Consider the following 21,481-nt stretch of genomic DNA (forward strand, 5'->3'; position numbering starts at 1 on the left):
TTTTTATAGGTTTACTCGTGTGTGATAGGAAATGTGAGGAAAAAATAAGTGGACGTTATTTAAGGAAAATTAGAATTGAAGCTATAGGGAGGTGATCAATTGCTAACTAATTAGCAATCTAAAACTAAGGCTAATTTTCAACCATTAGATTAGGAGATCTAGTGGTTGATATAATGCCAAGTGTATTATATTTTAAATTTAAATAATTATTAAATAAAATTAAAGTGTAATAATGTCAATCCCCTCTTATTAAAATTATCCAAAACTCTATATTTACCTAACTCTCTTTCGCAAAAAATATATCAAATTAAAGGTAATTTTATAAGGATTCTAACGAGATTTCAGTTGCATATGTTCTGACGATGTTCGGATGATGAAATTTGATGATTTTAATTTTAGTTTTCGTATATGTTGGTGATTTGACGAAATCTCAATATAATGCATATAAACTCTCAATGTAATGAATGTAAAATCTCAATATAATGCATGTGAAATCTCAATAAAATTGGGTTGATATTTGCGTGTACTTGTGTTGAAATACTCATGTCATTTTGTTGATATTTGTAATATATTATGTTAATATAAAAAAACAAGAAAATTATGATAGGATGATGAAATTTGATGATTTTTATTTCAGTTTTAATATATGTTGATGATTTGACGAAATCTCAATATAATGCATATGAAATCTCAATATAATGCATGTAGAATCTCAATAAAACTGGGTTGATATTTTCATGTACTTGTGTTGAAATACTTCTGTCATTGTGTTGATATTCGTAATACATTATGTTAATATATAAAAAACACGAAAATTATGATACGATAACAAAATGACGATCTTACCCTTTTGTTTTTATTTTGTCTACTATTTATTGAGATTTGTAAGATTTAATCTCATCCATTCATTTTAAAATCTAAGAGTGGAGATTTTATTTTGATTTTGGATTATGATGATACAAGCAACAGATCCCTGAAGCTATAAGCCTACAAGATTGGAATTAGAGTATATATGGTTAAAATTATAGTTTTTCTTAGTATTTATTTTAAATAGAGCGCTTTAATAGCGAAGAACAATGGATTCTACTTATAGAATGACCTTATCAATTCCAAATTTCACTATTAATTGGGATGCTTTGTACAAAGGCCCATTATCATCAAACTTGGCCCAAACAAGTGAAGTAGTATAAAAATATCAACGTCCTTTAACAATGATTTTCTATTTTTAAACTTTATTTTTATCCTTTTCAATTTTCTCTTCTGGCCTATAAACACTTCAATTATTCACAAACAATTTTCAAAATAAAATAACTAGTCAGTAAATTTATTATTTGTAGTAACAATTTCATTTCTGTAGTACTAGGAGTACTTTTTTTACTTAAGAACCTAGTAGTAATCTAAATAACTCCATATAACTAAGAGAGTCAAAATAGCTACCTAAAAATAGTTGTGATTTTGTTTCTTGAGTTGACTAGTAGTGAAGTTGTCATGTCGTAATAATATCAGTACTGGAAAAGTACTACTTATAATAAATACTACAGGTTGTACAATTTACAACATCAGGATCTTAATTCTTAACTAACTCGGTAAATTTAGAACTTTCCATCTCGGCGGCGAACTGTAAAAAAATCAACCTTTAAATTTAGTGTAAAGAAAATATCCAATTACATGTCTACACTTCATAATACAAGACCAAATTTTTTACCATGTACTCACTGAGAACAAAATCAAACGTTTAAAATTAAAATGATATAAGTATGCATATTCATAACATTTTGCGCCACTTAAAACTCTCCAAAATATCATTACTAAAACAAAATATATGTCATTAATCATTAGACAAAAGGACTAAGGGTGTCTCCAACGGTGCCCCTCCCACTCGCCTGTCGGGGATGGGCGACCTGATGGGCGCCATAGTGGGCGGGAAGGGCGCCCACGCCCGTCCCGTGTGCCCCTGCGATGGCCTCGCTCCTCCCGTGGACGTCCTACCTGACGGGCGCCACTGTGGCGTGGGTAGGACGTCCCACTCGGACGTCCCATCGATTTTTTTAAAAAAAAAAAAAAACTCTATAAATACGGCTCGTGTCGAAATTTTAATTCCGTAAATTTTAATTTTAATTGTGAATTTATTAATTTTATTGCGGGAAGTCCTAGTGGGAAGGGCTAGTACAGTGGGAAAGGCTAGTGATGTGGCAGTGGAATGGAAAGGGCTAGTCCTGACGTAGCATGGGAAGGGCGAGTGGGAGGGACGCCGCCGGACACCCTAAAGAAGTGACAAATATAGCCATGTACGAAAAAAAATGATTAATTAGATCACTAAATGGGGCCAATCTAAAAGTGTACAAAATAGCACCAGCTACACTATAGTTGTAGCCAATATGGTCAATGCTCCTGTGTTTTAAACCAGGTTTTCATTTTTCGTGTCAAATCTGACATCACACATATAATCTCATTTCCTTTTAAAAAAAAATCAGGAAAAAAAAAAGAATGAGGTGAATTTTCTGTTGGGTAATTGCATAAGTCCGACAGTTTCACTATTTACATTATTATTTGGGGGAAAATTCAACATAAGAGTCTGCGCTATAATCAAAATTGCCCTTTGGTAAGGTTGAGGTTGTCGTGCTTTTATCACTTTGGAAAGTCTTAGGTCTATACCTATAAATGCAGTATTTACTATTATGTCCATATGTATTTTCATTTTCGAAATTGTATAACTATGGAGATTGGAGATGTATTTTGCATAATACTTGGATGAGTTATAGTCTCAGGAGGCCTTTACTCAATTCTCTCTTCCACTTGACTTATGTGTGTTATCATTGTGCAGGGATCATGTTAATTGTCTCTGTTTCGTTCCAATTTATTAAAATGTCCTCGAAGGGATGGATCTCTCTTCTGGTTGCTGGTATATATGCAATGTGTATGTTTCATTGTAGAGCACTCCCAATGGTCCGGCGATAATCGCCGAGTTATCGCCGGCCGTTGGGTGTGTTTCGGCGATAATTCGGCGTTAATTCGGTCCCGATTCATCGCCGATTTATCGCCGAATCATCGGCGCCCACTGTAGGCGCGATTCGGTGATTTTTCGGTTTTTTTTTTTTTTGAGTTAGGGAAAAATAAGGGAGAAACCATTTGAGCAGTTGGCTAAAAGTTGGCTAAAAATTGGGGATAAATTTTGGTGCTGATGTGGCAGGAGTTAGGAAGAAATAAGGGAGTTTTTAGGGAGAGCATTGGGAGTGCTCGTATTGTGATGTTGACACTAGTCATTTGACTCTTGTCATTCTATTTCAACACTAGTCAAAAAAAGAGAGAGACAACATATGTCTATATGTTTCTAACATCCCATATGTGATTCGACTCTCTTATGCGAATTGAAAAAGAACTGACAAAGGGAAGTCGTAAATGAGATTATAATCTAATCGGCTTGATTACAAGATATTTTAACTATTGTTTACTAAACTAAAAGGGTAAAAAGTTAAATTAAATAGCTAAACATAATCACGAAATCTTTGAAGAGGGTTAATCTTGCAATGTGGAAAGGTTCTAGCCGTTGGGACGTTGGCTGTGCTGTGAGATTGTAGTGGGCTCATGGATTGGAGTGTACACATTTTTTTATGTGTTTCTTCTTGTTTTAGTCAATTTGGTTATTTCGTTGCTCTTATCTGTTGCATTCTTGGCTCGCCAACTACTATGGCTTGACCGTGTTTTGTTTCGTATCGATTTTTTTTGTTCGTGCTAAGAGTTTTTGGATATGTTAAGACTGGAATTAAACTCTAAATTTATGTGAACATAAACTTCGTTACTTCTACCAAACCTCCAACCTAATTGCAATCGATATAGAGGGGACAATTATAATTAATATTCTGAATAAGTTCATTGAAAGTTAGGTCCTATTTTAGCGACACCACATTAATATATCAACTTTTCAACAGGCAAAAGCCGTTTGCATTTCTCAGTTTCTTTTTCTTCTCTATAATTGTTTATTAATATATCAACAGGCAAAAGCCTTTTGTACAGAGTTCTGATAAATTTGATGTAAATTTCGCAGTATTGTAGTACTAGTATTTAAATTGTCCTTTGGTGGTTGCTCGAAACTCAGCATTATGGTCATAAATTCTACTTATTTTATAACTTTAAATTTTCTTATTTCCTTACGTTCTTAAATGGATCTTCGACGTTCGTTCTGCTGCTCATCAATTAGGCTCTATGAACTTTTATTTATTTTAAGAAAAAAAGAAAATTTGTGGATTTTCAAATGGATATACTCATATACTATATATTCTTATTAATTATCAAATATAGTTTCTTGAATAGAAATATACTATTATATTCTCTTCATCTGTCGTTATATGTCTAATTTTACAACTTTTGGATGTCCGTCGTTGCAGGTTTCGTTTTCTTTTTCATTCTTAGATTCTCTTTTATTTTGCTGCTTGTGATCTCTCTGGATTTCAGTTTGAGGAGTTTGTTTAATTTGCTACATGGGCAATGTTAAAACTTGTTGTATGTTGTAAGATTAATATTTCAACGTGTCTGATGTAGTTGTGTGAAATTGTTGTAATTGTTGCTTGTTTTTGTTGAACATTTAGCTGTTACTGTAATGGAGTAGTTTTCTACTATATGTGGAAACATCTACTATGTCCTGCTTGCCAATTTTAAGATTAAATATTTTTCATTTGTTAAAAGGAATTAATATATAATTCCAAGATCGAGGAAGTAGTTCCTGGAACTATTAAAATGTACTACAAAAATAAAAATAAAAGTAGAAATATTGAAATGCCACGATATAGTGAGCCCAATAGATTGTCATGGTATTTACATCTCATTTAATACTGTTAAACTCATGTACTTGAATACAATGACTACTACTGGACCTCATGGTAGTACAATGTGTCACTTTCTTGTAATTAATTAACAGTAATTAATAGTTTGAAGAGCCACTTCAAAAGAGATTGATTATTGAGACAACGGGCAGTGTATATTTATAGCCAGCTCCAACTCTCTGTTTTTAATGCCTCTGTTGACCGATTAATTTCCCATTTCATTATTTAAATATATGATATTTTTCATCAAACCTAAATTTGACTCTAAGTACCATACATTGCACAACATTTAATTGTGTTTATCACATCATAATTTTGGTTACACATTGGTGTTTCTTATAATTCTGATACGGTCAATAGCCAGCTAACAATATTAACTCTTAATTGGTGTTACACAAACAAATACTCCTTCGGTTTACGAAAAATAATTTCAATTTGTCATTTTAAGATGTCCAAAAAAATGTTTTATTTTTAAAAATGAAAAAATTATCTCTCATACTTACCTACTATTTCCCTTTTATCTCATCGTTTTTTTTTTTTGTATAAGTTCTAATTAAACAAATGAGATTATTTAATTAATAACAGTCTAAATATAACAATCGTTTTAGTTGACATCTAATTGTGTCAAATATGTAAATCCTCGAGTCGAGTAAGTATGAAAATATCAATTAGTTACGAAATCTAAACAAATTAATAATTCAATATTAAACCTAGCTAACAAAAATATTCGAAATATAAATATTGGTGAGCGTGGGAAACGGAGGAGAGAGTGAGAGTGGGCGTGTGGCAGAAATGGGTTTCGGGAAAGCCGGCGAAAAAGTCGAGGGGCTCTGACCTCTCTGCAAAAAGATTAAAAAGCCAAACCAATTTCTCATCCATCCTTGTCTATTTCCCTTCTCACCATTTATTCCCCATTATTTTTATTTTTTTTCTATTTTAGTTTTATTGTTTTACAAAGTTACCATGTACTAGTACTAGTTAACATTTTAATTTTATTTAAATCACTAAAATTAACTTTTTTATTGTTAATCACATATGTACCCTTATGGAAATGTGTTGCTTGGGTATATATAGAAATATATTAGTCATTTTCTCTTAGAAAGTAAAGAATATTCCTCCGTTAATTAACCACGTACTAACATATACTCCCTTCGTCCCCGAATACTTGACACAGTTCACTTTTTCCATTTTTGGTAATGGACCTCATATTCCACTAACTCATTCCTACTCACATTTATTATAAAACTAACTTTAAAAGTAGGACCCACATCCCACTAACTTTTTCAACACATTTTCCATTATATTTCTTAAAACCCGTGTCGGGTCAAACCGTGTCAAGTATTCGGGGACGGAGGGAGTATTATTTTGTGAGTTAGTAAAGAGAGAAGTAAAGTAAGAGAGAAGAAAAAATAGAGAGAGTATTGTTTCCATTTTTAGAAACGTTTCATTTTTAACGGGACAAACCAAAAAGGACAATGTTTCATTTCTAATGGGACAGAGGGAGTAAAAAATAGTATTACTAGGTATTGGTGCAGTGCATATATAAACATGCTAAATTTTGTCACTATAATTAGTGAAGATGCAGCTTTCTTTTCTCCCCTTTTTACCTTGGGTTCACTAAATACAGATATCTGACTTGAAGGAAATCTTACTACTAAAGAAAAGGGTATAGTAAAATTGTATACTATTTATTACTATAAGCTTTAATATTGCTAAGTAAAAAGCGCTTTTCGGCAGTGTTTGCAGTGATTGAGACTCAGATGAACATAATGCGAGTCTAAAGCGTGCTTTGCTTTCATGTGATTGTTTTTGCTATTTTCTTTTTCTCAAACACAGCCTTGTATTTATAAATTTAAATACAAATAAATGCACATACAAAAAAGGATAAAAGAAGTATGTGTAGTCGAGATCAGTTGGACCTTATGTAGTAACCCGTTTTGTCCGGGTTGCTTATCCTAGGCTGTACCCAACCTCATCTAGGTGCCATGCAATTGAATGCCTGACATTTGGTTTCCTCTCCTCACCTACCATTTCCCCAAAATTACAACCCTATCCACTTTTCTTCTCTAGCTAATCCCTAATTAAGGGGTTGTATTGCAGCCTGCGGGGGGCATATCGTGCCTCCCGGGGCGGACGCAGAAAAAATTGATAGTAAGAGTCGCAGGTAGGAATTTGTTCTTTAGTAATAATGACTTGATAATGATTTTCCTATTTTTTTAAAAATTTTAGAAGTAGAAAATAATTAAAATAAGAATTTGGGTAAGGGCTTAATCTCTACTCTATTACAAGGTGTGTCCGCCCATGCGTGCCTCATATAGGCTACAGTGGCATAGACCGCAGCCGCGATCGAAAGTGTGGTCCAAGCCGTACGCGTGTATGTTGTTAGGAATCCATGTCATCATCTAATGTTATGCAGCGAAATTTACGAACATGAAACAAATGTCGATTCATAACTAAGATTGCATGCTTTGCAATCAAACACAACAGATATACAACTTATTTGTTGTGTTGTACGATTTCAGCGCTTGATCATATTATGGAGTTGAATTTGTCACTATTCGTACCCACACTATTATGATATGATGTTTGTGATTGTAGATGTTTGCAGTAAAATTTGAAAAGGTTCGTCGCACGTAAATAATATAGATTCGATGTAATTTTATATATGGTATGATTTGTGAATCGTCCAATTAGTAATTACCCGCCCTTAGTGTCTACTCTCTACCAAGTTAATATTGCAGCTAGGGGTGTTTCTGTCGTTTAAGAAACTTGTATATTTTTTCCTTATTAAATGTTTAATCCAAAATATTAAGTGGTGGTTGGTGATTAATGAAATAGGGGGACCATTTTTCGCCTCTTTCACTACTTTAAAAAATTCCCTTGCCTCGCTCCTTTTGCAAGGCTTTGTCTAATTGTCTGCATCTCTTTTTCTTTTCTAGTAACATTATTTAACTGTTTTATTTGATCATTTGTGCCTCTAAATTCGATCAAGTACATTGATATTTATGACGATTGTGAAATAAGATGATATGCTATTTAGCTTCAATAATTAATATAGTTGCTACTTTGTTAGAAAAAAAACACGTACGTGAATAAACGTGATAGATAGAGGATCAGAGGATGGATCACTATTTGTAATAGAGGAACGTGCTTTTATTAAGGGCGTCGACATTTTTGTTGCATTAATTAAACTCTTCCAATATATATATATACTACAATACCATTTTTTTTAACAAAAAAAAAAATACTCTGAATGATTTTTATAATAATAATAATAATAATAATAATAATAATAATAATAATAATAATAATAATAATGATGATGATGATGATGATGATGATGATGTATCTATTTTTGTCGAGTTGATTAATCATTAGTTAAAATGAAATAATTTATATATTCCATTATTTATCAAGCATATTGCTCATTATTTTAGAGACCAAAAGGGAAATTGGTCTCTAAAATCATGAACTTTGCCTAAAATTTGGTATTTCCCATGAACTTTGAAATTGGTATATAATATCACGAACTTTGCATTTTGTTTGGTATTTTCCAAACTCACTCAAATAAGATATTTTCATCAAAATCTTATTTAATATAGGCAACCTTGATATGTTTTATAATATTTGAAACCACTTTTTAAGTTCATAACATGTACCATAAAAATTCACGTTGAAAACTACGTTGATTTAATTGTGTCAAGTATGATAAAAAAGCCTCGTAAGTTAGTCAAATATAGCAATAAACATGCCGTGGGAAATACCAAACAAAATGCAAAGTTCGTGATATTATATACCAATTTCAAAGTTCATGGGAAATACCAAATTTTAAGCAAAGTTCATGGTTTTAGAGACCAATTTTCCTTTTTTTAACAAAAAAAAATACTCTGAATGATTTTTATAATAATAAAAATAATAATAATGATGATGATGATGATGATGTATCTATTTTTGTCGAGTTGATTAATCATTAGTTAAAATGAAATAATTTATATATTCCATTATTTATCAAGCATATTGCTTATTGTAATTTTAGAAGTCTCTTACGTTTTTGTAATAAAAAATAATTATGAGACCCAAACCCTCTATGATAATTCCGGTTATAATTCTCTATAGGGTCTTGAATATTATTGAGTTGTTGAAAATTTTCCACAATAGTTTTGTTTTTATTTTTTTCACATTAAATTACAGCCTAGATATTATACTACTACTCAACATCTCACGTGCACAATTTGATTGCAAAACAGAATGCAAGGTGATAAAGAAAGAAATCAACAAAAAATGGGACCATCTTTTCCTACTCAGAATAGAATCCAATTGCTCTCTTTATTGAGCCAAAAAATGACCATTGCAGGTTGGGTTGGCTATTCATTAGCAAACTTATTATCCCCTAAGAATTAATCAGAGAGCCATTTGAAAAACCCAAAACCGTTATGATTTGTGAGGCCAAAATAAGATTTGTGGAGACAAACTAGTTACCAAGTAGTAGAAGAAGAAAATGGAATGAGCAATTATACATTTTTGGTAACGTGACTTTCGTACCTAGACAAAATTTGACAGCTACTTCACCAAACTTTCATTTCAAAGATCATACTCACCACGCCCCCAATTAAATTTCTTTCACTATGAGTTTTAATGAATTTTTTGACTATGTTTGAGTAGAACAAACGAGTATAATGTGAGTCTAATTTTTATAACAATTTTATATTGGAACGAGAATTAAATGAATGAGTGAAATGTTAATTTCATCTATTAGAAATGGAATGAAGGATCTAACATGTAACATCCAAATAACATGATGAGACTTTTAATAGGAGATAAAGGGAATAGCCCTATTAAATTGTACATGTACATGCGCCACGATGCGCGATTAATAATGTGAAAACCATAATACTTATGTGTTAATTTTTTTGGTTCGATAAAATATAAAAATGCTTAAAGTCATGAAATTGCAATCAGTGTCCACCAATAATAATAATAATCCAAACAAAATACAAACACGATTTATCAAAAAAGCAACAAAAAAAAACCAACAAAAAATAGAAAAACAACTATCAATAAACAAAAACACACAAACAATATCAAACTCATTTATCTTCCATATTTTCCATTGTAAGTAATCTCAATATTTATTTACTCTTATGTTTGTTGCATTTTTCTAGATCTGTGAGCGATTATTTTATTATTAATTCTCCCAAAGGATTCTCATAAATAAAATGAACATATGAATTAAATCTGGAAGTATTACTTTATTGCTGTATTCTGGTCCATCATTGGCCCCTTTATTTATTTCTTCACCAAATAAATTAATATAGCAAGCAAAATGTTGTGTCCAAACTATCAATAAAGATGTTACAAGGTGTTGTAGCCATCTAGCATAGGAACAACAATCAAACATCTGACTTTAGACATAAATATAAATTCATTTGTTTGGTTTGGCCAACTATATTACACTCCTTAAGTATACTTAAATAATTATCATCCAAAAATTTGGAAGTCAATTAAATAAGGGTAAGGGACACGAGGGAGATTTGTTGAAGTGTAAGGGGACAGAATAGACATCCCCCGAAAATAAAGGGGGCTTTTTTTTTAACACATTTCTCTCTCTCTCTCCTCTTTCTCTCTCATAGTCGTCGTCGTCGTCTTCTTCTTCATACAATTACAATTTACAACCCCCATACCCCCAACTAACTCCCAAAACACACACAGTTGCTACGCTCCAATCAATACATACAGCTGGGTGTGTATCTACATCCCACGTAGGCTAAGCCTACAGCCCAATAAAATCTAGCATTTTTCATTATTATTTTAATTACACATTCACTCTCTGCCACACACATACATCATCGGTTTTCCATAGCCCAGTTGCTGCAGCGCTGCTCTTTTGCAGCTGCTGCTGCTGCCATTTGCGGGCCCCACTCATATTTATCTACTCAAAGATCAAACCTTTTTTATTATCCAATTATTATTATCTCCTTTAAAATATTTCTAGTTTTGTATTGATACAACTTTAAACAGAGGTTAATAAAGGCTGATTTTGATGCACAGTGAAGAAAGGCAGCCCCATTTTGGTGAGAGAAAGCTAATGCAGAGCTGCTAAAGTTAAAGGTACTCTCTCTCTCCATCCCTCTCTATCCGATTTTGTTGGTGGTGTATGGAAAGTAGAAGAAGCTGATAATTCCCTAATAATCCTCGATTTGGGGTGGTTAGGGCTTGAATATGGTGATGTGCGGTATGATCGATTTGAACACGGTGGACAATGAGGATGAAATTGCGTCGGCCTGTGGCTCGCCTTCGTCGTCGGCGGCATCGGGGAATTTGGAATCGGCTACGGCGCCGGCGCCGTCGGTGTCTATGGAGCTGTGGCACGCGTGCGCGGGGCCGCTGATTTCGCTGCCCAAGAGAGGGAGCGCCGTCGTGTATTTCCCCCAGGGACATGTGGAATTCCTTGCCGAGCATCCTGCTGTAGCTTATGATCTCCCTCCTCACGTCTTTTGCCGCGTTGTTGATGTTAAACTCCATGTAAGTTCCTCTTTTTTGGTGTTGAATTGTTTGATTTTTGCAGTGGGTTGTGTTGAAGAATTGATGGTTGTGTTTGTAGGCGGATGCAGCTAGTGATGAGGTGTACTCACAGGTGTCACTGGTGCCGGATCAGCAGGTACGACGATGCAATTTTCAGACTGTTGAATAGCATTCTTTTTGTATGACTGCGTTCTCCATTAATGGTAAATATGAAGAAAATGGAGAAAATTTAATGAATGTGTTCGAGAAACCTTGCTTAGGTTCCTCTGTGATGTGGTAATTGTTAAATTTAGGAAATTTACCTTCTTGGGAATGATTGTTGGATTCTGGGCTGTTTCTTTACAATGGAAATAATCTCTCTCCCTCAGAATTGGAAAGAGCCAGTTTTCGTTCTTGAAGAGGCTAAAATTTCTGTTTTTGGGTGATAATGTAGTTATCAGTAATGATATGCTTGTCTGGTATCATTGTCAAGATACTGCTAATTCTCTAAAGAGAATTTTTACCAAGTGAATTCATTTTGGCAGATTGAGCAAAAATGGGGGGAAGGGATAATGGAATCTGAGGTCGAAGACGAAGATGTTGAAGGTGTGGGGAAGACCATGACACCCCACATGTTCTGTAAAACTCTTACCGCGTCGGATACCAGCACACATGGTGGATTTTCTGTTCCTCGTCGTGCTGCTGAGGACTGCTTTCCTCCACTGGTAGCTAAAATCACACTTATCCCCCAACCCCCGGAAGGATTTCTGTTAATCTGGGGTTACAATGAAGTTTGTCCTAATGCTGACATTTTGTATTCTGTTTCTAGGATTACAAACAACAGAGGCCTTCACAGGAGCTTGTTGCTAAGGATTTACATGGAATAGAGTGGAAGTTTCGTCATATATACAGAGGTGAACAATAATGCTAACTTGGGTTGTCACAATGTATGTGAGTGCTATTAGAAAAAGAGTCTCAATATTTTTTTTGTGTCACAGGTCAGCCTCGAAGGCATTTACTGACTACTGGTTGGAGTGCATTTGTCAATAAGAAGAAGCTGGTGTCTGGAGATGCTGTCCTTTTCCTAAGGTTGGGATTATCATGCACTTACTTGGCTACAGTTAAATTGCTTGATTCTTACAACGGAACGTTGTTGCAGAGGTGGCGATGGAGAACTCAGGCTTGGAATTCGTAGAGCTGTGCAAATCAAAAGTGGTGCTACCGTCCTCCCCGCCACTAGCCAACAGTTCAATTCTAGCAGCATTGCTGCAGTAGTGAATGCTATATCCACTAGGAGTACGTTCGACATTTGTTATAATCCAAGGTACATTAATTACCAGGTGACTTTTGCCAATGTTGTTCTCAAATTACTAGTTACTGTTCCGTAAGCTGTCAGAGGAAAGTGTCTTTAGGCTCAATGTTGTAGATAATGAGTCTATGGAATGTTTTTTCCTTTTTGTTTTTGTCTGTGCTTGATCAGTTTAAAATTCCACTATTCTTCCTTTGTTTATTGTTTGAACTTTAACTGAAATCGGACAACAGAGGGGGTTCTGCAAGCACAGCCCAAAGGTTAAACCTTTTCGTGATAATCGCTTGATTTTTTTTTTCTTACTGATCTTTGTCGAATCCTGTATTGTTGTTAATCTTTATTTGGTTGAGGGTGTGTCCCATTTTTGTGATCATATTATACTTTTCTTTAGCAACTTGTTTTCTTTAAAAAATTGTATGCTTGTCCTTTTGTAATTAATTTTCGACTTCATGCAACTGAATCTCTAGTCATGTTATGTAGAGTGCGGTCATCAGATATTATTGTGCCTCATCATAAGTTTTGCAAGAGTCTCACACAAAGTTTTTCGTGTGGAATGCGGTTCAAAATTCGATTTGAAACAGAAGATTCTTCTGATAGAAGGTTGGTTTCTTCTAGTTTAAGCCTTTCTTGCTTACACTGCATCAGAGGACTAATTTTAACTTGGCAGGTGCAGTGGCCTCATTGTTGGCGTCAGCGATGTAGATCCTGCAAGATGGCCGGGTTCAAAGTGGAAGTGTTTACTGGTTAGTTACCGGTTCACATATCGGATACACCATGTTGTTATATGCTTTGCTGTATTAGTATAACAGAAGCTTCAATTGATTGGTGCAGGTTAGATGGGATGATATGGAAGTCAATCGTCTTAATCGGGTTTCTCCTTGGGAGATCGACGTAGCTGGTCCTATGTCTGGACCCAACAGCTTTGCGTTGTCGGGCACCAAAAGAAATAGGATTGGCTTCCCACCAGCAAAACCCGATGCTCCCATTCACAGAGGTTCATACATATGCATCTATCCTCGAATTGTTTTTCCTCCCTATTTGTAAATGGTGGTTTGAGACTAATGGTATTGTGCAAATGCTTCTTACAGATGGAAGCGATGTTTCGGACTTTGGTGAGCCTCTACGGTTCCAAAAGGTCTTGCAAGGTCAAGAAGTATTTCCTTTCGGCTCTCCATACGCCGGAGCTGAAGCTTCTAGGAATCACCTATCAGACATTAGGGGATATCCTAGCCTCAGCACCTTTAACGCTGGAGGAAACAGCATCAGGCAACATCACGCAGATGCTCGGAATTCGTCCAATGTAGGCGAATCCTTTCAATTCCGTAAGGTCTTGCAAGGTCAAGAAACCATGCCAATCCTGTCATATGGGAGAGGTCCACAGGAAAAGAATGCAAGCAATGTTTATAATGGGATTCAGGTGCCCAGGAATGGTAATTGCTGGTCCACCGCACCCCAGTACAATGCTAGCCCCCGGCTTTCGCCATCAATGGTTCGAGGGCTATCACCTTCTTCTGTACTACTGTTGCAGCAGTCGAATCCTCAAAGCTCTCAAATCACTTCACTGCTTCATGGCTATCAGAATAAGCATGAGACCAGCTATCAGGATTCGTTCCGTGTTCCTCAGAGAATTACGAATAAGTTTGCACCATACGATATTGGCCCAAAAGACAGTCTGCAGCATGGATACAGATCCCATGGAGCCCCAGAAGCGCATAATAGCCCAACGGTGTCAACTCATCGCCCTCTCCTTACTCAACCCCTGTTTAGGGACAACCAGAACTTTGTGTCGATGTGTAAAGACAGCTGCAGGCTCTTCGGGTTCTCCCTGACCGAGGGGGTAAACGCAGATAATCAGGCAGCTGCATCTGCTTCAGCTTATGAAGAACAACTGCATCAACCTCCTTTAGTGGCAAAGGTTATGGCTAGCAGTTGTACTAAACCAAGAGACTTGCACGCAGTGAGAGACCGGCTTCTGGATATCGCGCTGTAAACACAAGAGTCATGAAAGGCTTCTTAAAGCAGCAGCTCCTCAGGTACCCATGTTATTGCTGCTTTCACTTTGTAGTTGAAGATTCATGAAAGGGTAAGAAGAAGTTTTCTTGATGACAATACTATTTATTGTGTGTATTATTACTCTGACAGGTTACTCTTATGTATTTCTAGGTCCTAATCATGTCACTGACTGTTGTATTCTTCTTTTAAGTGTAAATCATCACTAAATGATTTAAAGAGATAATAATTGTGTTCTAGCTAGCTAGCCTTGTCATGATTTTGCAACTAAACTCTTTGATTTTGTCAAAAACTCCTCAATAGACAACAAAGGAAAATTGGTTTGCATGACTGCATGCTTCTTTATTTAGCTTTTATGAACATCATTATCATTATCATGTATAGAAAAATAACGATATTTATATGTTTAAATATAATTATACAATAACAATTTGTTTGATGATAGTAGTATTTTTTTCATATACTGACATAATTATTTTTATTATTAACTTTTCACATTATTAATATAGTTGGAAGAATTAGTGAATACTGAATGCTCCCTTGTCTAAAAAAAATTATGTTATTTTGCTACTTCTGTACATTCGCTATTTATGACACTTGAGTACTTATTTTTTACTAGTACTATTTTTATTTTTAAGTAAGAACTTGCACACAACTAAATCATAAAATTAAATAAATTATATGGTGTAATAATATTTTCGCTGAATTAAAAAAATCTGTATTAAATCAAAATGAGATTTAAATAATGTAAAATAGAGGTGGGGAGGTCCGTGGTCGGTGGACCAAACCCAATTGAAGTCGTTACTTGAAAACTGCAATGTAGTATACACTTGGCAGTTGGCAGCAGTAAATTAAGTAAAACAATTATCTCCATCATTATTGTACTACCGATTAACCACTAATCACCAAATAACCATACCGACGTGGAATACAACCAAATGACGTAGCGACACGTCGTAAACAGTGAGCGTGACGTCCGACATTACGTCACAGGCGTTGACGTTAGAGTCTACGCCCACCTCCATATTTATAAACCCAATTTCCTGTTTCTTCTCTCTCAAATCTCAGTTCATTTAACTAACTACTCCACCACCAATCACAAATTCACAATGCAAAAGGCGCTACACTACAGGGATGAGCATGAGCTCATGAATTTGAGAGAGCTGGTGGCGGAGAAGGCGGTGGTGGTGTTCGCGCACAAGGGCTGCTGCATGTGCCACGTGGTCAAGCTCTTGCTGAACGGCCACGGCGTCAATCCGGCTATTCTCGACGTCGACGAGCTCAACGAAGGCGATGTGACCGAGATCGTCGGCGGTGCGCCGCAGTTTCCGGCGGTTTTTCTGGGCGGAGTGCTTTTCGGAGGGGTGGAGCAGGTGATGGGGGCTCATATCTCCGGCGAATTGGTGCCCAGATTGAGACAAGCTAGGGCTTTGTGGCTTTGACGGAATCGACTCTCTTTCCATTTTTGTCTTCTTTTTTTAATGAAAATGTTTACTTTAAGATTTTTGGAGTAGAAATGGAGCTCGCAAAATGATGTACACGAATATGATCTTGTACTACATACTGTTTTTTAAGCTCCTATTCTCATTTCTTATATTTAAATCAATTCATAAAAATAAATACTTGGATTCACCTTGTGAATTCAAATTTCATGCTAATTTTTTAAAAAAATTATCATTGAAAATTATAAATAAGTAATTTATTGTAAATATAAAGATGGTGAGGTCATTTAAACGTTTTTAAAAAGCACCATACCTTATTTATGGCCTTTTAAATTAGCAGTCGCCAATCAAATTGGACCATGACAATGCTTAGCATATTTCACATGTCAAATTAAATGGCCGATTTCACTGAAAATAATGATTTATTGAAATGCATGAATACACGTGGTCAATATTTTTATCATCAAAACTATTCAATTATTTGCTCATCTAGCATCCAGATAATCAGATCCTTCATATCATTGTGGAGTATAATAGTAGTAATTTAATTCGCATACGCCACTTCATGTTGAATACTATAATTATCACTCAATCAATATGATCTTACGTTTCCTCGGTGTATCATTATACAACTACTATAGTCTATATTATCATTTTATATGTATGACATTTCAAAACAATATTATACAACTATCTGGAAACACGTTTTTTTGCTATGAGATAGTATATCCTTATTTTCGTTTCCAATACATGTCAAATTTAAGATCTCACTCTATCTTTATTTATTCACTAATATTTTCATCATATTTTTGTCGAGTAAATCTTTTGTGAGCGAATTTAATACTAATATGATACTATAACGAAACATTTATACTTGTACAATTTAGTAGGAGTACTATTATTAATTCGTGATTTTATTTTTACACTAATTTTGTAGAACTATGTTTAATTGGACTATATATATGATGACCATTCAAGGTTTGCTTACGAAGTCATTCGTTGATTTTTTAATGAGAGTATTAAGTAATTCAAATCTTTTTTTTCCTTTAATCACTATCTCGTCACTTTTCAACATTTGAATACGTCACTCCAACTTTGAAATTTCGTCGCAACTTTGAATTAGTCCGTTGCATTAACTATAAACTATCACATCACATTGAGTATGATATAGTGAATAAAGCAATTAATATAACTTGTATTATCAGGAGATTATTAATATTCAAATCCAAATTTATATTTTAATAAAACGTTATCTCAAGTTAAATTATGGATTTAAATTTAAATTACAAAATATGGTAGTATGACATGTTCACCTCTAGATAGATTGAGGAATTAAAACCAAAAATATCACGTACGTAGTAATTCATAGTTATATTAATCAACCACAGATCCAAACAAATAAATAAAGAGAGAACGCGAGAATGAAATATAGTTAAATAATATATACTAATCAAAATATTATTATGCCTTTAGGGATGCAAAGTACAACATAAAGTCATAATCCTAAACCCAAATTTGAAGATGAATTAAAATAGTACTACTCCATATAGAAGTTCAATTAAAATAGTATCTCTATCAACTGAGGAACATTTAAACGGCCCAACTAAAAAAGATTATTTTCTAAACTCAGGCCCATTGATTAAACAAATTGTAATTGTAAAGATATCATTAAAAAAATTATCTTCCAAAATAAAATAAATTCCCTGTTCTAGCTGTTCTACCATCCAAATTCCAAAACATGCTTAGAGCATCCGTAGCGGTGAAGGCTGCGGTGCTCGTCCGTCCGTACCGCTGAGCACGGTGCCGTCCGTCCGCCAATAATGCTCGTCCGTCCGCGCTGCTGGAACGGACGTGCTCTTAGCTAAGAGCACGTCCGTGCTGCTGAGCAGCACACGTGGCGACGCCTCATTCGCCAACGGCATAGCCGTTGGCTTATTTAATTTTTTTTAAATGCGAAATTAATTAAAAAAATTGTTTTAAAAAAAAAAATATTTTCCCACTTCCCAAAATGATATATCCATTTTCTCCCCACTTTTAATTTATTTTTCAATCCCCCCCCAAAATTCACATTTTCATCTATAAATACCCCCACTTCAACACTAAAAAATCACATTCTCATCTATTCTACGTGTGTAATTTTTAATTTGTAGGATTTTAATTATGTATATTTTTATTTTCTAGGATTTTAATTAAGTATTTTTATTTTTTAGTATTTTAATTATGTAATTTTTATTTTTTAGGATTTTAATTATGTAATTTTTATTTTTAATGTATTTTTATAATGTAGAAATGTTTTTAATAATTGAAGTATTTAAATTGAATAATGGAATGGCGGGACCCTTGAGCTTGTCCTTAGCTAAGAGCACGGATGTGGGTGTTGTGCTCTTAGCTAAGGACAAGGAGTAAAAGTGGATCCGGGCCCACTTCCGTGCTCTTAGCTAAGAGCACGGATGGGGATGCTCTTAAAGTAAAACTCTATCATTCCCTAAAAAATAATTACCGTATAATTTTTCACTTTTTTATTTTTAATAAAAATTAGTCAATTTTCATTTATAGATAGTATTGTGTAATGGTGTAATATAGGGATGTCAATGTAGCCCGCAACCCGTGGGCTGACCCGAATAGTCCACTAAATTTATAGGGTTAGGGTCAGAAATTTCTAGCCCGATAAAAATAAAACCCAACAAGCCCGCACCCGATTAACCTGCAACCCGTTAGGACCAGACCCGAAAACCCGATGGGCTGGCCCGAAAACCCGATAAAATTTATATTTTTCAATTTTTTACTCCTAATTCGACACTTCGACATAGATAACTAAAAAAAGATAACTTTCAATTTTATGGTAAATATATAAATTATATATTGAATTTTTTATTAATATAGTAATTGTTAAATAAATTAATCTCACTAAAAGAATATTTAAATTTTTAACATGCATTAAAATTTCACGAAATATCACAAATATTAGTATTTTATGATTGAGTTTAAGCATATATATCAAATTTATCATAATTAAATATTTTATATTTTATAAATATAACTAATTTTCATCATGACTTATTGGATTGTTCGAGCCTTAACCTTATCGATAGCAACTCGATTAACCCGTCGGGCTAGCCCGAAACCCGAGCTTTTAGGGTTAGGGCCGAACTTGGACAACCCGAAAGAAATCACAATACCCGATTGACCCGCAACCCGAATAGAGTTGGCCCAAAACCCGATGGGCCGGCCCGATTGACATCCCTACTCTCAATACATCCACCACTTTATCCGCTCCCTATACATTATTAATCATTACTATTTACTAATACAGTCATTAAATTAAGATCACTTCCTCACTCACAATATATCAATCATGTTTATGATATCTCACAATACATAACAATAGCAATCACTTTAAAAAAAAATTCACGATGCATAATACTCTAGAACTTGTGTAACCTCCCATCATAGTATCAAATCCAAGAACCTAACAAAACAAAATACAAAACTATACTCACGACATTTATATCTCTTCAAAATCATCAATTTGGTCGTATATTATTGATTAGAGAGGAATCGAAGCGTCTTACCAGTTAATCGTCAACTAGATATACTTGTTTCAAAGGAAAGTAAAAGAATGACTATTTAGGATATTGATCTCAAGGTTTGAATGAAATGGTATTAATTTCATTCCACATTTGCTTGTAAATTTTTCCTACCTTGCATAAAATACACCATATTCAAAGCCACTGATTTCAAATTCACAATTTCACACCACAATAACAACAATCATAATTGATTAGTTTATATGCTTCTAAATTTCTGATATTGAGTGACATAACCATTTGATCAACACAGCAAATTAACTTGTCTATGTATTACCCTAATTATACATTGTTACAATAGAAAAGCCATAAAAAAAACATATTCAAACTCACCCTAAATAATTATTAACTCCTATAATAAAACAACTAAAAACAAAATTTACACAAGCAAGAGTTATACCAAGAACTATCCAAAGAAATCATATCCATCAAAAGGGCCTCCACCCCCAACCAAAGATGCATATAAATCCCTCTCCATATTATCCCCGGAGACGAGGCTCCCAACCTCGTCTCCTGAGCGCGAGGAGTTGAAAGAGCCCAAGGCGGCCGCGCCTCGGGCCCTAATCAACTCCTCTCTCAGCCTCTCCACCTCGTCCCTAAGCCTCGAGTTGTCGGTCAGCACCCTCTCGAGCTGCGCCCGCATGGCCCTGTGGTCCGCCTCTAGGCCGTGGATTTTGTCGCGCGCCCGCTTGTTTTGGTACCATATGGCCACCTGCCTGGGCGGGACTCCGAGCTCAAGGGCGAGGCGCGACTTGTGCTCGGGGTCTAGTTTGTTGTTGAAGTTGAAATTGGACTCCAATAGGCGCAATTGCTCCTCGTTCATACGTTTCTTGTGTGCCTTTTGCTTTTTTCGGATTGTGGGATAGCTGAATTGATCCATTTGAAGTTTGATTTGAAATAACCACTTTTGGAAATGGATGGAAATTTATAATTGAAGAGAAAGGCTAAATTTTTTTGGTGTAACATCATTATCGTACATGAATGGCAGTGACCTCATGTGGGGTATTGGCCTATTAATCGATAATATTACTCTATCTCAGATGTAACTAATTTTCGTCGATGAATTGAAAATAAAATTGTGGTGAAATTTTGTTGTAAATGTCAACTTATCATTTGCGCCGACAATAAATTACCATTTATTGCTTGCAATTTTTCTTGAAGCTCGAACTTAGGCTTTTGAATTTTGATAAACTAATTTGAACTAAGCAATATCTTTGAATTTTAAATTTGAGAGAGAGAGAGAGAGTTGAATGTCAATATCAGGAAATGGTGGGGCAGAAGTGGAAAATCATGAAACACGACATTTGATGTATAAATGTGACTGTTGAATATTTGGATTCACCTTATTGGTGGTGCATGCACTTAGTGGAAAGATCACACAAATGCAGCCCTTGTGCACAACTAGCCAATTCATGAGTTAACCATGGTTAATTGCAAGGGGATTCTAGCTTCTTAGCAACTTCTTGTTAGCATTTATTGCATAGGTTAACCACGGTTTATCTTTAACATGCAATATGCGTTTTTTTTTCTTCTCCTTATCCAAATATTATTTGTAGTATTACTATATTTTGCATGCAATGCTATGTCAAATTCAGATGGGGTTGGAGTTTACTGATATACCTTCAAGGTGAAGTAATCGGAGCAGAAACGCAAATGAGGAAGGAAGCTGCGGAGGAGACAACCTTGAACTAGGTAGTATAAAGTTCATTATGAAAAGTGAATAGCAAAACCCTATATTTTATGGTTCGGATCTTTGGTACGACTCTGGAAATACCCGACAAAGAAAATGTAGAGCAGAACTTGTAATATGTA

At 34.8% G+C, this 21,481-nt stretch overlaps 3 protein-coding genes and 1 non-coding gene across 7 annotated transcripts; 2 read left to right on the forward strand and 2 right to left on the reverse strand.

Annotated features, from left to right (window-relative positions):
- Nucleotides 1-2,778: 2,778 nt before the first annotated feature.
- Nucleotides 2,779-2,881, reverse strand: LOC125202939. The gene has a single exon (XR_007173268.1). It is a non-coding gene; the product is annotated as a U6 spliceosomal RNA (small nuclear RNA).
- Nucleotides 2,882-10,435: 7,554 nt separating this feature from the next.
- On the forward strand, nucleotides 10,436-14,883 carry LOC125202791 (auxin response factor 3-like). Of its 4 annotated transcripts, none has more exons than XM_048101258.1 (12): nucleotides 10,436-10,560; nucleotides 10,869-10,928; nucleotides 11,031-11,342; nucleotides 11,422-11,478; nucleotides 11,867-12,046; nucleotides 12,151-12,235; nucleotides 12,320-12,410; nucleotides 12,481-12,645; nucleotides 13,111-13,230; nucleotides 13,298-13,373; nucleotides 13,462-13,624; nucleotides 13,719-14,883. In XM_048101258.1, the coding sequence occupies exons 3-12, from the start codon at nucleotides 11,040-11,042 to the stop codon at nucleotides 14,618-14,620; spliced, it is 2,142 nt and encodes a 713-aa protein (XP_047957215.1). In that variant the 5' UTR covers nucleotides 10,436-10,560; nucleotides 10,869-10,928; nucleotides 11,031-11,039; the 3' UTR covers nucleotides 14,621-14,883. The 4 variants fall into 4 exon arrangements, with proteins under 4 accessions (XP_047957215.1, XP_047957216.1, XP_047957218.1 ...); XM_048101259.1 differs by lacking the exon at nucleotides 10,436-10,560 and having other exon boundaries at nucleotides 10,642-10,928; nucleotides 13,719-14,663; nucleotides 14,794-14,883; XM_048101261.1 differs by lacking the exon at nucleotides 10,436-10,560 and having other exon boundaries at nucleotides 10,642-10,928; nucleotides 13,304-13,373.
- An 803-nt stretch (nucleotides 14,884-15,686) lies between these two features.
- Nucleotides 15,687-16,221, forward strand: LOC125202333 (glutaredoxin-C9-like). Its single transcript, XM_048100711.1, has one exon. It carries the CDS (start codon nucleotides 15,750-15,752, stop codon nucleotides 16,080-16,082), a length of 333 nt encoding a protein of 110 aa, XP_047956668.1. The 5' UTR covers nucleotides 15,687-15,749; the 3' UTR covers nucleotides 16,083-16,221.
- Nucleotides 16,222-19,908: 3,687 nt separating this feature from the next.
- On the reverse strand, nucleotides 19,909-20,617 carry LOC125202583 (homeobox-leucine zipper protein ATHB-52-like). Its single transcript, XM_048101010.1, has one exon. It carries the CDS (start codon nucleotides 20,547-20,549, stop codon nucleotides 20,076-20,078), a length of 474 nt encoding a protein of 157 aa, XP_047956967.1. The 5' UTR covers nucleotides 20,550-20,617; the 3' UTR covers nucleotides 19,909-20,075.
- Between the last annotated feature and the right edge of the window lie 864 nt (nucleotides 20,618-21,481).

The sequence above is a fragment of the Salvia hispanica genome, chromosome 1 (genome assembly GCF_023119035.1).
Source record: "Salvia hispanica cultivar TCC Black 2014 chromosome 1, UniMelb_Shisp_WGS_1.0, whole genome shotgun sequence".
Taxonomy (NCBI): Eukaryota; Viridiplantae; Streptophyta; class Magnoliopsida; order Lamiales; family Lamiaceae; genus Salvia; species Salvia hispanica.